At 53.6% G+C, this 13,327-nt stretch overlaps 4 protein-coding genes across 4 annotated transcripts; 2 read left to right on the top strand and 2 right to left on the bottom strand.

Moving 5' to 3' along the window:
* Positions 1-1,825: 1,825 nt before the first annotated feature.
* Positions 1,826-3,322, top strand: VTN00DRAFT_3048 (uncharacterized protein; the record flags this gene model as incomplete). The annotated part of the gene is made up of 3 exons (XM_069429322.1): positions 1,826-1,946; positions 2,000-2,703; positions 2,753-3,322. The coding sequence occupies 3 exons, from the start codon at positions 1,826-1,828 to the stop codon at positions 3,320-3,322; spliced, it is 1,395 nt and encodes a 464-aa protein (XP_069283460.1).
* A 1,481-nt stretch (positions 3,323-4,803) lies between these two features.
* On the top strand, positions 4,804-5,890 carry VTN00DRAFT_3047 (uncharacterized protein; the record flags this gene model as incomplete). The annotated part of the gene is made up of 3 exons (XM_069429321.1): positions 4,804-4,861; positions 4,939-5,561; positions 5,618-5,890. The coding sequence occupies 3 exons, from the start codon at positions 4,804-4,806 to the stop codon at positions 5,888-5,890; spliced, it is 954 nt and encodes a 317-aa protein (XP_069283459.1).
* An 861-nt stretch (positions 5,891-6,751) lies between these two features.
* Positions 6,752-9,237, bottom strand: VTN00DRAFT_3046 (uncharacterized protein; the record flags this gene model as incomplete). Its single annotated transcript, XM_069429320.1, has 3 exons — positions 6,752-7,921; positions 7,968-8,429; positions 8,497-9,237. 3 exons carry the CDS (start codon positions 9,235-9,237, stop codon positions 6,752-6,754), a joined length of 2,373 nt encoding a protein of 790 aa, XP_069283458.1.
* A 1,960-nt stretch (positions 9,238-11,197) lies between these two features.
* VTN00DRAFT_3045 (uncharacterized protein) lies at positions 11,198-11,890 on the bottom strand (the record flags this gene model as incomplete). Its single annotated transcript, XM_069429319.1, has 2 exons — positions 11,198-11,321; positions 11,388-11,890. 2 exons carry the CDS (start codon positions 11,888-11,890, stop codon positions 11,198-11,200), a joined length of 627 nt encoding a protein of 208 aa, XP_069283457.1.
* Between the last annotated feature and the right edge of the window lie 1,437 nt (positions 11,891-13,327).

Below are 13,327 nucleotides of genomic sequence, written 5' to 3'. Positions count from 1 at the left end.
TATGATCATAGGGGGGAGAGGCCATCCAGAGGCATTGATGCATTCAATGACAGTGACCCATTCATGATTCCCTGGCTGTATAGCTTGTACACAGCTTGTTCGATGACGGGATGCAGTAATGACCTTTGCTGTATGGGCTACACCCATTTGAAAGCCAGTCTCATCAAAGTTGTAGATATCTTGTTCAAGAATACCATATTTTACTATGGTATTCTTAACAAGACTAAACCATTGGTTGATGACTTCTGGGTCCTCACATTTTGCACGCTGGTAATCATATTTGCGGGTATATTTTGATATAAGATCATTATGCCGTTTGATAAAGTTGCTGACCCAGTTCTTTCCAGTAGATAGGCCTGGATTCCAATGAGATAGTAAGATATCTGCCATTTTGCGTACAGTATCCTGAGTTGGTGGTAGGCCGCGCTCATCCATATCTAGAATCCATTTCTTTAAAGAACCCTCTTCTAGACTGCTAAGCTTCTGGCAGTTGGCTGGTATATCAACCCGTGCTTTGCGGCCGCTAATTCGATGTGTAAGAGTAGATCAAGGAACATCATATGCTGCTGCTGCTGCTCATATGCTTTTAAACTGGCCATTTTGGTATGCTTTGACTGCAAGAGATATGCGATCTTCTAATTTAACAGTTGAATCTAGTTGTTTTGATGTCATATTGGATGGAAAATTGGGTTTGATGATCATCCAATGGATGCAAGGTTTAGGGGTTCTGGGGTGGCTCGCTCGGTTGTGGATTACGTTACATTGACCTTGTCGGGCGGTAGATATTGGAATTAATTTCATTTTTGTACAGATTTAATGGATTTGCAGACAATGATAGCTATTCAAACTAGCATCTGTAGGCTGTAGGAGAATGGAAAATAATAGCGAATTGACATGTTGGCGACCCTTGATGCATTAAGGGTCAACAAATTTTGTTGTCAGATGTCCAATCCAATGCCCAACATCGTTGTCCCTGGCATAATGCGAACATCCCAGGCACTATGAATTAGTTGTATTTCAGGAAACCACATCTTAACAAGAGAAATCCTAAGTCTGTACGATGCATATGAAGGCCAAAGTTGCAAACGATAATGCGAACCAGGTGACATAGGTCAATGGCGACGCGGTCGGAAAAAGAAACCCGGTGTTTACTCCGTCTTGATGATAAGGGAGAGCAAATGGAAACCATTCTCAGGCACGTCTGGAATGCAGGTACATCTCCACACGTTCTGTATCCGTCGCGAGCGATGCCACGGTTGGCCATGGCTCTTCTCCGCTCTGCTCGACGACGATACATCTAACATCTCCGGGTCCATCTCCATTCCGCTGACGACGATTCATCGCAGGAAAAGCGGGGGGGGGGGGGGGCGATGAAAGCGACCGTGGTCTGCCCATGCAGCCCCTCCAGAAAAGGAGAAAAGGCATTTGGATACCCTGCTGTCATGCCAGGGACTCCCTTCAACTTGCCCGTCGCACGCTCCTTGCGCAGGAATGTGGTTGCCCTCGCTAACCCACGTTGCTTATCTTCTCCCCGCCAGGTCAGACGATGACCTGCTCTGTTTTCATTCTTTCCCTTGCAAATCGGTGCTTCGTTCGCTACTTGGCTTGTTTTGGATACTGTCGTTGTTGTCTACTCGTTAATTTCTCGACGTTCCTTGAACACCGCCTGGTAGTCTAGATCGCTGAACCATAGATATACGCGCGGAGTCGTTGATGACGTAGCAAAGCGTCGTCGACGAACTTCATTCCTTCTTTGATACAGAACTCGCGGCCCTGTGGTATACATGTGCATCCATCCGTTCGTTCTCGCAGAGCCTCGACGGCCATGAAATGCTTCGCGCGATCATCTTCTCACCCCTCACCCTCGTCATGGGCGACTTTGCTGTCAGCGGCCCTGCTGGCAATGCAGGCTGTACAGGCCATACAGATCAATCTAGACGACCCGGGTATGTTCATGATTTGTCAGACGGTCTTTTTGATAACTTCCTGATCCCTTTAGATTCGATCAAGAAGGCCTCGAAAGCAGTCGCGACAGAGATGATGAGCTACTATACCGGGATGAATCCTGGAGACGTTCCAGGGAATTTACCTGCTCCGTACTACTGGTGGGAGGCTGGTGCCATGTTTGGGGCCTTGATCGACTACTGGTTTTATACCGGTGACTCCACCTGGAACGACATCACAACACAAGGCATGCTCTGGCAGGCCAGTCCGACGGCAAATTTTATGCCCCCGAATCAGTCAAAGACCGAAGGCAATGATGATCAAGCGTTCTGGGGTATAGCGGCGATGTCAGCAGCGGAGCGCAACTTCCCCAATCCTCCACCAGACCAGCCACAGTGGCTAGCCTTGGCCCAAGCAGTTTTTAACGGCCAAGCATTCCGATGGGATATGCAGAGCTGCGGAGGCGGCCTCAAATGGCAGATTTTCACCTGGAATAACGGCTACAACTACAAGAACACGATCTCCAATGGCTGTTTCTTCAACATAGCGGCGCGACTGGCCAAATATACTAACAACCAGACATATGCCGACTGGGCGGAGAAAGTATGGGACTGGACAACGGCGATTGGATTTATGACTGACAAGTACGAATTCTGGGATGGTGCGGATGACACCAAGAACTGTTCCGAATTCAACAGAATCCAGTGGACTTATAACGCAGGTGTATATCTTCTGGGTGCTGCTAATATGTACAACTTCGTATGTTTCTCCAATTTTGTCGCTTGCGGACTGCAACTGACTGCCACAGACGAATGGCGATCCGAAATGGAAGGATCGAACCCAGCGTATTCTGGACGCAATGGATATTTTCTTCACCGAGAAGGATGTCATGTATGAGCGGGCCTGCGAAACCGTTAACACCTGCCAGGTCGATCAACGGTCGTTCAAGGCATACCTGTCTAGATGGATGGCAGCCACTACTCAAATGGCGCCTTTCACGTATGACCAGATCATTTCGAAACTTCGAGCCTCCGCTATGGCCGCAGCGCAGACCTGTACCGGTGGCGACAAGGGCACGAGCTGCGGTCTCAAGTGGACGCAAGGAAGCTGGGACGGCAGCAAGGGCATTGGCGAGCAGATGAGTGCCTTGGAGGTTTTCCAGTCGAACCTCATCACCAAGGTCGCTCCCCCGGTGACTAATTCCACGGGCGGCACCAGTCAAGGCGACAATTCCGCCGGCACCGGTAGTAAGGGTGACCCTCAGCCAAAGGTCTATACGGACACGATCACAACGGCGGATCGCGCCGGCGCGGGCATCTTGACTGGATTGATGCTGATTACCATCGTCGGTTCCACCGGGTGGATGATGTACGAGTGATCGAACGCCGTTATCCAGATGGACTTGTTTAATTTCGTGACCTGACGTGCTATATTCACGAATACATATAGCGGTTGATTGTTATTCTCGACGTTAATCCTCGATCCAGACGACCAATCTGGAAAAGTCGATGTGAACATTCGTTGATCTCCTATCTATAATAATCCACTCCAATCCTTAGATAAAATCGCTCATTATTTGAGAGCAAAAGGGAGGCTTTTTGACAGGTTTACCGGATACTATTTTTCTCCTTCAGTCTTGGGTCGTTATACGGAATACCTGGTTCTCGTTCTTTCTGTTTAGGTTTGGTTTTTTCCTCGGACGTATGGTTTGGATATCCCTTCTGGAAAATCGTTTCCCGGTGAAATGTGTGGACGCTATAATCAACGGAGGTTCGTCCTGAGTTATGTATTGTACTATGAACATTGGTTGGTCTGTTATCTTCAATGAGGACTATAATCACAAACAATGAACGTAGGTTTGCCAAATTCCATGCTCTAGGTAGGTACTTCATGAGGAAGGTAATATTATCAGCATCGAGGCTCGCAACATTCAAACAAGGTCCAATTGCAGATGATGTGAGCAGTATGTGAAGCTTTATGATTCTTCTTCATTCCCTATAACATATAATGAAAGTCCTTTCCTAAACCATCAAAAATTGCAGTCTGCCGGCGCATATATGATCTGATACTCTACACACTTAAACAAGATCAGCTGTCTTGTATGTTTACAGCGTAGGTATGTATTTTAAGGACCCCCACAAAGGCTTGGGCGAGACACAAGCTGATTCATTTCAAACTAGGATAAGCTTATGATATTCTGTCTCATCGCGGCTAAGAGTTAGGTACACATGATCCATCACATCATTGACGTAACAATGACGGTGCCCTGTGGCAGCAGATTCTGAGATGAGCCTAGTAGAGGCAATAATGCCAAGGGTTCCATCTAGCTTATATTGCAGGGCCTTGTGAGTAGTCGGTACCCAAGGTACCTGTGAGCGGAGTCTAGACCAAAGCCAAGCTGTATTCCCCAGCTCTGTGGAGATGATAATAAGATTTGCAGTCCTTGAACGTGAGGACTTTGGTGGAAAGAAGGCACTACGCTGCTGCTGAAGGTATTGGTTGGGGACAGAAAACCATCATCTCCTCTCTCTCTCTCTTATGACATGGACAGGCAAATTTGTGGCAAGCTAGGAGGTACTTACCCATGTTTTCTTACCGATACTGCTGACATCTGATGACGTGACCGGCTGAGTCTGTCTGCGCCAGTGAGGTCTATAGATAGATAGATAGATGATTCTGTACAGTACTGGTCTCTGTATATCGTTGTTTGCACCCAATTCTAGCTTTATTTGAGGTGTTTTGCAGGATTCTATCTATTTATTGCTTATATCTTGTCTTCTTCCTAAAGACTACTTTTTCTGGCGTGGCAGAATTCCGCATGAAACTTCATATATATTTCCATCCTTGAGACTAAGGACAATGGTTAACATCGAGAGTAAGCGTCCCACGCGACGACTCCGGGAAGCCTTGAAAGGGGGTACGTTCACATCCCTCCATCTTCTTACCAGTCGTCAATTAGGCAACTTACATGCAACAATGAATTGAATCGAACAGACAAATGCCTCGTCGGCCCCGGCGTCTTCGACGGCATCTCCACGGCCGTCGCGACCACCACGGGCTTCGACTTCCTCTACCTCGCCGGCAGCGGCTCCACGGGCTCCCACTGCGGCGAGCCCGACCTGTCCATCATGACGCAGACCGAGTACGCCACGGTGGGGGAAATGGTCGCGACGCATACGGACGTCCCCGTCATCGCGGACGCGGATACGGGGTTCGGTGGGCCGTTGAATATCGCAAGGACCATCCGGCTCTACGAGCATGCGGGGATCGCGGGGTGTCATATGGAGGATCAAGTCTTCCCCAAACGATGCGGCCAACTCAAAGGCAAAGAGGTCGTCGACACCGAAGTCTTCGTCGAGCGGATCCGCTCCGCGGTCGAGGCCCGGCAGGATCCCGATTTCGTCATCATCGCCCGCACCGATGCGCGACACGCGAGCCGGTTCGGCGGAGATAGAGCAGGTCGAGAGGCCTTCGAGGAAGGTGTCCGTCGTCTGAAAGCCGCGTTGGCGGCCGGCGCGGATATGGCGTTTATGGAGTCGCCCCGGACGGAGGAGGAGTGTGCCACGCTGGTGAAGGAGATGGACGGGAAGCCGGTGTTGATCAATGTTCTTCCCAACGTATGGCCCCCTTCTTCCATCTTCGTGCCTCAAGGCACAATTGACAGATGGGGCAGGGCCTCACACCCAACCTCAAAACCGCCGACTGCACCCGCCTCGGCTTCAAGGCGGCCATCTACCCCTGCACGGGCTTCATCCCCGCCACGCTGGCGATGCAGCGGTCATACGCGGCGCTGAAGAACGACGGGACGGACCTGCACGCATGCGAGGGCCACACGATCGCGCAGTTCTTCGAGCAGCTGGGGCTGGAGAACGCGTGGCGGTTCGACGGTGCGGTGGAGGAGTTTGCGAAGAGGGAGATTGCGAGGGGGGGTCCGCAGGAGAGCTAGCTAGCCCTTCTGATTCGCGGTTCATAGTGCTGGGTTGGATGAGTCATGATGGGGATTTAGGAATCAAGACGGATGTATATATATATATATCTGGGGTGTGGAAATAGAATGACGGGTGTTTATTCTGGAGCATTTGGCTTGTAACACAAAGTAGTATCTGATGTCTATGCCATGAAATCTGTGGTAAATAGTCATAGGACTGCCTTGTATCTTCTGGTTGTGTGTGTGTGTGTGTGGGAGTGTATGCCGTTTGAGAGTGTTACCACGATACGTCCACAGGAAGCTATCGGCTGTACGCGGGCCGCGCGTTAATTGGGAATTTCTATTTTATGGTTGCAGGATCATGACTATCCTATACAGACATCTAAGGCCTGCGGCTCGCATGCTAAGCGCCAGCTGAAGTACATGTACGGACCGCAACGATCCCATAATAGAAAAAAATAATCTTTGACCGATTGTAGACTGCCTTCTGGTCGAGCGGTTCGACAGTTCATGGAAAATTCATCGTTAGGTTCATATCGTTTTTCTTGTTTCGTGAGCGTCAAACTGATATCGGTTTTTTCGGTGTCAGAGCTTACTTTCCGCTGTATCGCATAACGAGGTGTCTAACCATCAGGTCTCAAATCCATCGATCAAATCCATCGATCAAATCTATCGAGACCCCAGCAAAGATTATGATGATGCACCTGGGGAATGGTAAGCGCCCGTTGAGACAGTTTTTCAGAGTGGAATGGAGAGATCCTTCACGCAAAGGGGAATCTAGAACGACACGCTTCTCAGGAAGAAAAGAAGGGGAAAAAAAAGCAAAACAATTCATCCAAGGCTCGGATCTGCATCTGCGTCTGCAACAAAGGGACGCCGTTACGTACTCTCATAGCATCCCCAGCCCTCGCCAGGGTGCTCCTCCGCGCCGGTGCCCTGGGTAGGCCGTCCGGACAGGGTGTTCACCAGCTGTTGCAGCTCCAGCCAGAACTCGGTCTTGGGACGGCGGCGCTCCCAGTCCGTCTCCTTGGCCTCAAGCCCGTCGGGGCCGCCCATGGGCGAGAAGAGCACCTGCGAACCCTTGACGCCGATAACCGCTGCCGATCGCGGGTCGGCGGCGATCTCGTCGGGCGACATGCCGGCGTAGCTCTCGATATGCTGCATGCACTTGATGCCCATGCGGAGGGCGCGCACACGGTCCATGGGCGAGGGCTTCCCGCCCTGCTGGAAGTGTCCGGGAACGGCGGCTCGCGACTCGAAGCGGCCTTTGGCTTCCTCCATGAACATATCGGCGATAACCTGCGTCGTGTACGTCGACGAAGCGCACTCGTTGCGGAGGATGAGCTTGCCGGCGCGGTTGGCGCCCTTGTCGTGGGCGAAGTTGTGGCGCAGGAACTCAATGTCGCGCGAGAGCGTCTGGATGTCGATCCCTTCCTCGGGGATGTAGACCGCCGTGGCACCCACGGCCAGACCGGCAATCGTGGCGATGTAGCCGGACTGGCCGCCCTGGGTCTCCACGACGAAGACACGGCGGCGCGACGAGGACGCGGACTGGCGGATGGCGTCGCAGAAGGTGATCAGGGTGTTGAGACAGGTGTCGCTGCCGAGCGAGTACTCCGTGCCCGGCACGTTATTCGAGATGGTGGCCGGCAGGACGATGAGCGGGATGCGGAACGCCGGGTATTTGTCGCGGGCGCGACGCAGCTGGCTGACGGCCGTAAAGGCCTCGAAGCCGCCGACGACGAACAGGGCGTCGAAGCGGTAGTGCTCGAAGCACCACGCGGTGGTTTCCATGTCCTCGGACGGCAGGCCACGGTTGGTCCCGATCTCCGAGCCGCCCTCGTTGACCCAGTTGTCCGACTCGAGCCACTCGACCTCGCGGACCGAGCCGACGGGCTTGTCCGCATGGTGGCGGCACAGGCCCGGGAAGCCGTTGTGGATGGCCAGGGGCGTGTGGCCGCGGGTCAGGCAGTAGGCGACGGCGGCGCGAGTCGCGGGGTTCATGCCACCGGCGGGGGCGCCGACGTGGACGATGGCAACGCGCATGCGCTACATGTCGTTAGTAAGGAAACGATACGGTATCAGGGAGACGGACCTTGCCCTCGGGGAGCGCCATCTTGGGATGCTCCGGAGTGGCCGTGTTGAGATAGGCGCGGTGGTACTCCTTGAACTCGGCGTCGCGCATGTTCATGGCGGTCTCAAAGTCCTTGGCCTCGATCCGCGCGCTGACCTCCTTGGTCAGGCGGACGGCATCCATCAGCGACGTGCGCTCGATCTTGTTCTCGCGGATGGTGATGACGGGCGACGGGGCCGTGGGCGTGGTGTCGAGGATGGCCTTGACGGCCTCGACGCCCTGCAGGGTCGACAGCCAGCGGTCGTAGGCGCATGCCGGACCACCGCGCTGGGTGTGGCCGAGCACGGTGACCCGAGTGTCGAGACCCAGACGGGTGCTGAGGATATCCTTGACGGCGTAAGAGGAGATCTTCTTCAGGTTGCGGTCCTGCGCGCCCTCGGCCACGATGACAATGGTTCGTCGCTTGCCGCGCTCCTTGCGGTTCTATAACAAAAAAAAAAGTGGTCCATAGGTTAACATCACATCCAAACATCGCGGCAGCGAGACATACCTTGGTGATGATGGAGCACATGTCGTCCTCCCAGCCATCCCGGGGAGGCATCTCCGGGATGAAGAGCCAGTCGGCTCCCGTGCTGATGGCGGCCATCAGCGCCAGCCAACCGCAGTGACGGCCCATGACCTCGATCACGAAGCCGCGCTGGTGTGAGGAAGCGGTGTCGAAGACATCGTCCACGGCGTCACAGATGCGGGTCAGGGACGAGTAGCAGCCGATGGTCGCGTCGGTGGAGGACATGTCGTTGTCGATGGAGCCGACGAGGCCGACGATGTTCAGCACCTGGTACGGCCTGGTCTGGGCCTCGGTCAGCTCGCCCGTCGCGACGAGCTCGCGCAACAGGCCCGGCCACTCGGCACGAAAGACGTCTGCACCGGTCAAGCTGCCGTCCCCGCCGCAGACGACGAGGGCGTCGATGCCGCGGAGCACCATGTTACGGGCCGCGCGCAGGCGACCGGAGCGCTCGCGGAAGGCGGCGCAGCGCGCAGAGCCGATCAGGGTACCTCCGCGCGACAGCCAGCCACGGACGTCCTCCCAGTGCACCTGGCGGATCATGTTGCCGCCGTTGACCAGGCCTTCGTATCCCTCGTGGATGGCGTAGGCCTCGCAGCCGCTGTGGATGGCCATGCGGACGACGGCGCGCACGGCACCGTTCATGCCGGGGGCATCACCGCCCGAGGTCAGCACGCCGATGCGGCGGCGCCTGGGAGGTTCGACGGGGGTCTTGGGAGTGGCCATGCAGGTCGATTGTCGGGGGGGGGAGGTCGGAGGTCAGCAGTCCGGGGTCGAGCAGAGATTGAGCTCAGACCAGGACCGGTCGGCACGGTGACGGAAAGAAGTCCCAGACCTGTGGGATCGGAGAGGTCAGAGAAGTCAGAGAAGTCAGAGAGAGGAGAGAAGAAGGGATATCCTGGGATACCTGGGGAGAAAAGCAAAGTGGAGGGGAAAGTGGTTGACGTCTGGTGGGGAGCCCGGTGAGAGAAAGCGGGACGGACGGGCCGCGACGTCAGAGAGCAGTCGAGCCCGCGGGCATCGTCAGGTATCTGGAGAGACGGAGATAGAAAGGATCTGGAGGGCGTGAAGGGGAGACGACAGGACGGCGGATGAGATGGAGAGACGAGGACATGGCTGGAGATATAAAAGAGAGAGGACCAAAGGTCAGAGAGACATCAGACTCGACGTCACCGCGGGGTGTCACGTGAAGCGGGGATCTCGATAAAGAACTCGAGGAGAGGAGGAGGATTTGTGACATGATGGATGCATCTCTGTAGCACAGAGACATGCTGCATGGATCTCCAGACGTTCTCCCCGAGAAAAACGCGCGTGGCCTGACGGTCGCTTATCATCTCTTTCTTACTGGCCGTCGATGGCCTGATCTCCTGCTCGACGTACAGACCTTGAAACGTCAACTCTACAGGATGCGATGCGTGGAATACTGAGCGGAAGACCTCTCACCACATACCAGGGCTAGCGCTCGTCAGGTGCGATCCTGTGAAGCTGCGTGGTGATCTCTCTCAGGTGTCTACCAAACCGGATACTTCACTGTGAAATCATGTTGTGGGACCGCATCGTGGGGATTTTCATGTTGACGCCCGAGGTTCTCTACTCTGGCCTTTTACCGTAAGGGCTCCTGCGAAGTTGGCTCTGGTCTCCATTTTTACCAGTACTTCAGACCTGATTTGCGGTCGATTATCCGGTTTCGACTTATTGCTCTCACAATTACCGGTGTATCTGATCGAGAGGCCCGACCGTCGGACACAGCTCCCCGTCCAACTTCGCACGTACCAAACTCCCACAGGCGTAACCGCTCATCTATGATCTGGCATAATAGGAGGGAGAGCTCAGTTACGGTCAGGGCCGATTCACGTTCCACGGATTGGCTGTCTTGTCCACGCAGTTGGGGTGAAGCGTAGGTGAACGTAAATATATATATAGTTGTCCGGTTCTGTATATGAGAGTGGGCATGTAGGTCGACGTCATGAATTATGTCCATTCCTCGCTGCAACATCTGTCTATCGCACAATAATCTCATGCATTATATATCGTAACAGATTTATTGAGGCTTGAAATCGTCTATCTTCTTGAATCATTGTCAACTCTAGCTAGCGCGCGGTGAAAGGGAGGTAGTGGCGTTCTTTTGAGGAGAAGAAGTGCAGAGAGTGGGAGGCTGAAGTTGAAGAGACCAGGAAGATATCATCCTTGTTCTACAGATGTACTGTCGAAGGTCATTATGCCCGCCCATTGGATACCCATTATGGAAAATATGTCTGAACCATACGACCTAGGACCATCTCCCGAACAACAAAGCCAGTATAACAAAGCCAATATATATATATAAATAGGTTATCTGTACTACTACCTCAATCGGAATCAGACTTCTTCACTGATTACTAGCCCTCCGCCGTGAAGAACCTTTGGTTGGCCTCGCCTGCTGTTTACCGAGTCTGCTCCACGCATCACAGGGAATGAAAACTGCAGTTTTGATTCGATAATCTAGACAACAACACAAGAACAGAAAACGACAGCAGAAGAAACGAATGACAGTCTGATAACTCAACCAAATATCCAACAAATTAATCTACCATCTTTCTAGCTAAAAGAGTTTATTTTCCCGGACTCTTTTCTCGACCGCCAGGAACCCGCGGCGTCCCTGGCCATGTCAGACACGAAATCAGGGGAAACTAGTCGCGCAGGCCGATCACAGGGAGCAGCCAACGTCGAACGCGTTCAGGGATTCACCCTGCTGGGGAGCCGGCGCCTGAGCAGCGGGGACGGAGAACAGGCGGCAGGTCTTCTTGCCATTGACGGTGCCGAATTCGAAGCTGACAGGGGGATTCACTGTTAGCATTGCAAATGAAAGGTGGGGGGGGGCAGGTAAATATGCATACCTCTTGCAGTTCGGCTCAGCCTTGCACTTGGCCAGACAGGCCTGCTGAGTCTCGACGTTGGCCGGGGCGCTCAGTGGCTTGACATTTGTCTTGCCAGCGGGAGCGCCGCCGCAGGTGTTGCGAGTAACCAGTTTGCCATTGGCATGCTTCCCGGCGTCTCTGCCGGCAGGGTTTTCGGCGGCTGGCTTCACGCTGGGCACGGAGGTGCAGGCCTTGTCGTATGCGAGCAGGTTGGCGCTCTCCTGCTTGGGGATCGCGGACGCCTCCACGCCGAACAGCTTGCACTGGATGGCAGTGTCCAGGCCGAAGAGGAAGGACTTGCAGGACGGGTTGGCATTGCAGGCAGCCCGGCACGCCTCTGCGGTCTGGATGTCGGCAGGCTGCTGGAGCACAGGAGCGTTGGCAGCACCGGCGGGCGCGGCGCCGCAAGTGTTTGGGGCAGCAGCAGCACCGGAGACGGCAGCAAGGAGGGCAACAGCAGTGGTGAGAGCAGTGGAATGCATTGTGAGAGACGTTTGGTGGATGAGAATCTAGCGGATTGGGGGTGTTGAGGAAAGAAGAGTATTAAAGCTGGAGGTGAGGATGATTGAAGAACTGTCGTGCGGTGGACGGTGATGAGAATGGGATGGACTTCACGGTGGTTATCCCCCCTTTTATACCTGAATCCAGCGCGTTGAGAGGCTCAACTGAAGACACATCTGTCCATCTCCGCCTCAACAAGCGGCCGGAGAAGACGAGTATGTGCGCAAGAAACACGCCAGCACATACGTATCGAGCAGGAGAAGATTATCCCACGTTTGAGGCCTTGTATGCGTCTAGGATCAACTGTACACAGCGGTCAGTGGCTCCATTGAAGGCCAGAAGGACCGAGGGGAATTGACATTGCCCACTTGGGATAGCATTAGGTCGTCGTATGCGCAGTCTGGAACGCAATAATGGGGTCTAGATGCCTTGAAGAGCCTGGGTACAAAAAAAAGAAGGTTGATTTAGGCGTGGCTAAGCTCAGTCGACGGTGTTCGAATGCAGAATCTGGCAGTCTTGGTGAACGTGTAGGGCTACGGAGTACGTTCCCGAGCTTGTAAGGCTAGTTAGCTGATCCACCTTATTCCAGTCCCTTCTCCACTTGACCTCGAAGGGCGCAAGTGGCATCAGCCATCGTATATACGTACGATGTTTCATGATTTGAGATTGATGGATGGAACTGTGTTAATGGAAGGCGTCTTTCGCATTGAATTCGCATTGAATTTGTCAACTGGCATAAAGCTCAGTGGATGATGGTCTTCACAATTGCAGATATGGCATTATCTGATTATCTGATCGCCTGTTGTCGTGGGACATCACCAGTGATCTGCATGAAAGAGGTCTAGCCGGCAGGATCACCGCCAAGAGACGCAGAAGCCAGGATCGCGATCCTTCAGAGCCGTTAAGCTTACCAGTAGCGTCCAGTTCAGCTGGCATCTACATCTACACCGCTGTCCCTGTTGCCAAAGCCCAGGATCGCCAATGAGATACCGGTTCACCGCCACTAATCAGCTTAAGCTTACAAGGTGCGCATCTGCACGGCGAACCTCCGAGCAGCCCTCTCTGGCTTGTACACATGTGTCCCCGCAGTGGAGAGGACCTGCGGTGCCCAACTCAAAGCCTCCCAGGTGTTGGTAGTATAGTCTGTGATATTCTGTCTTAGCATGTCTTTCTGTGATTCTTCTATTTCAGTCCTGTAGCCTAGGTTCCGGTCTGCGTCCTAGAGCATTATCTCGTTATGTAGGGCTGTGTTGGACAGTGCCTAGTCTTGGTGGTTCATAACCTTCATAATACAGGTACTAGAGGCACAGTCACCGCTTTAGAGAATTACCACTTACTAAGCCCTTTATTGCGTTAACTACAGTTAACTGTGATGGAAGTAATTGGAGGTCACACAGTCTCACTCAGGGGGTGGCGCT

This window comes from Thermoascus crustaceus (assembly GCF_041956765.1).
Source record: "Thermoascus crustaceus strain CBS 181.67 unplaced genomic scaffold VTN00scaffold_11, whole genome shotgun sequence".
Lineage (NCBI taxonomy): Eukaryota > Fungi > Ascomycota > Eurotiomycetes > Eurotiales > Thermoascaceae > Thermoascus > Thermoascus crustaceus.
Note: the sequence above shows the minus strand (reverse complement) of the source record. Positions and strands in the feature narration are given on the sequence as shown.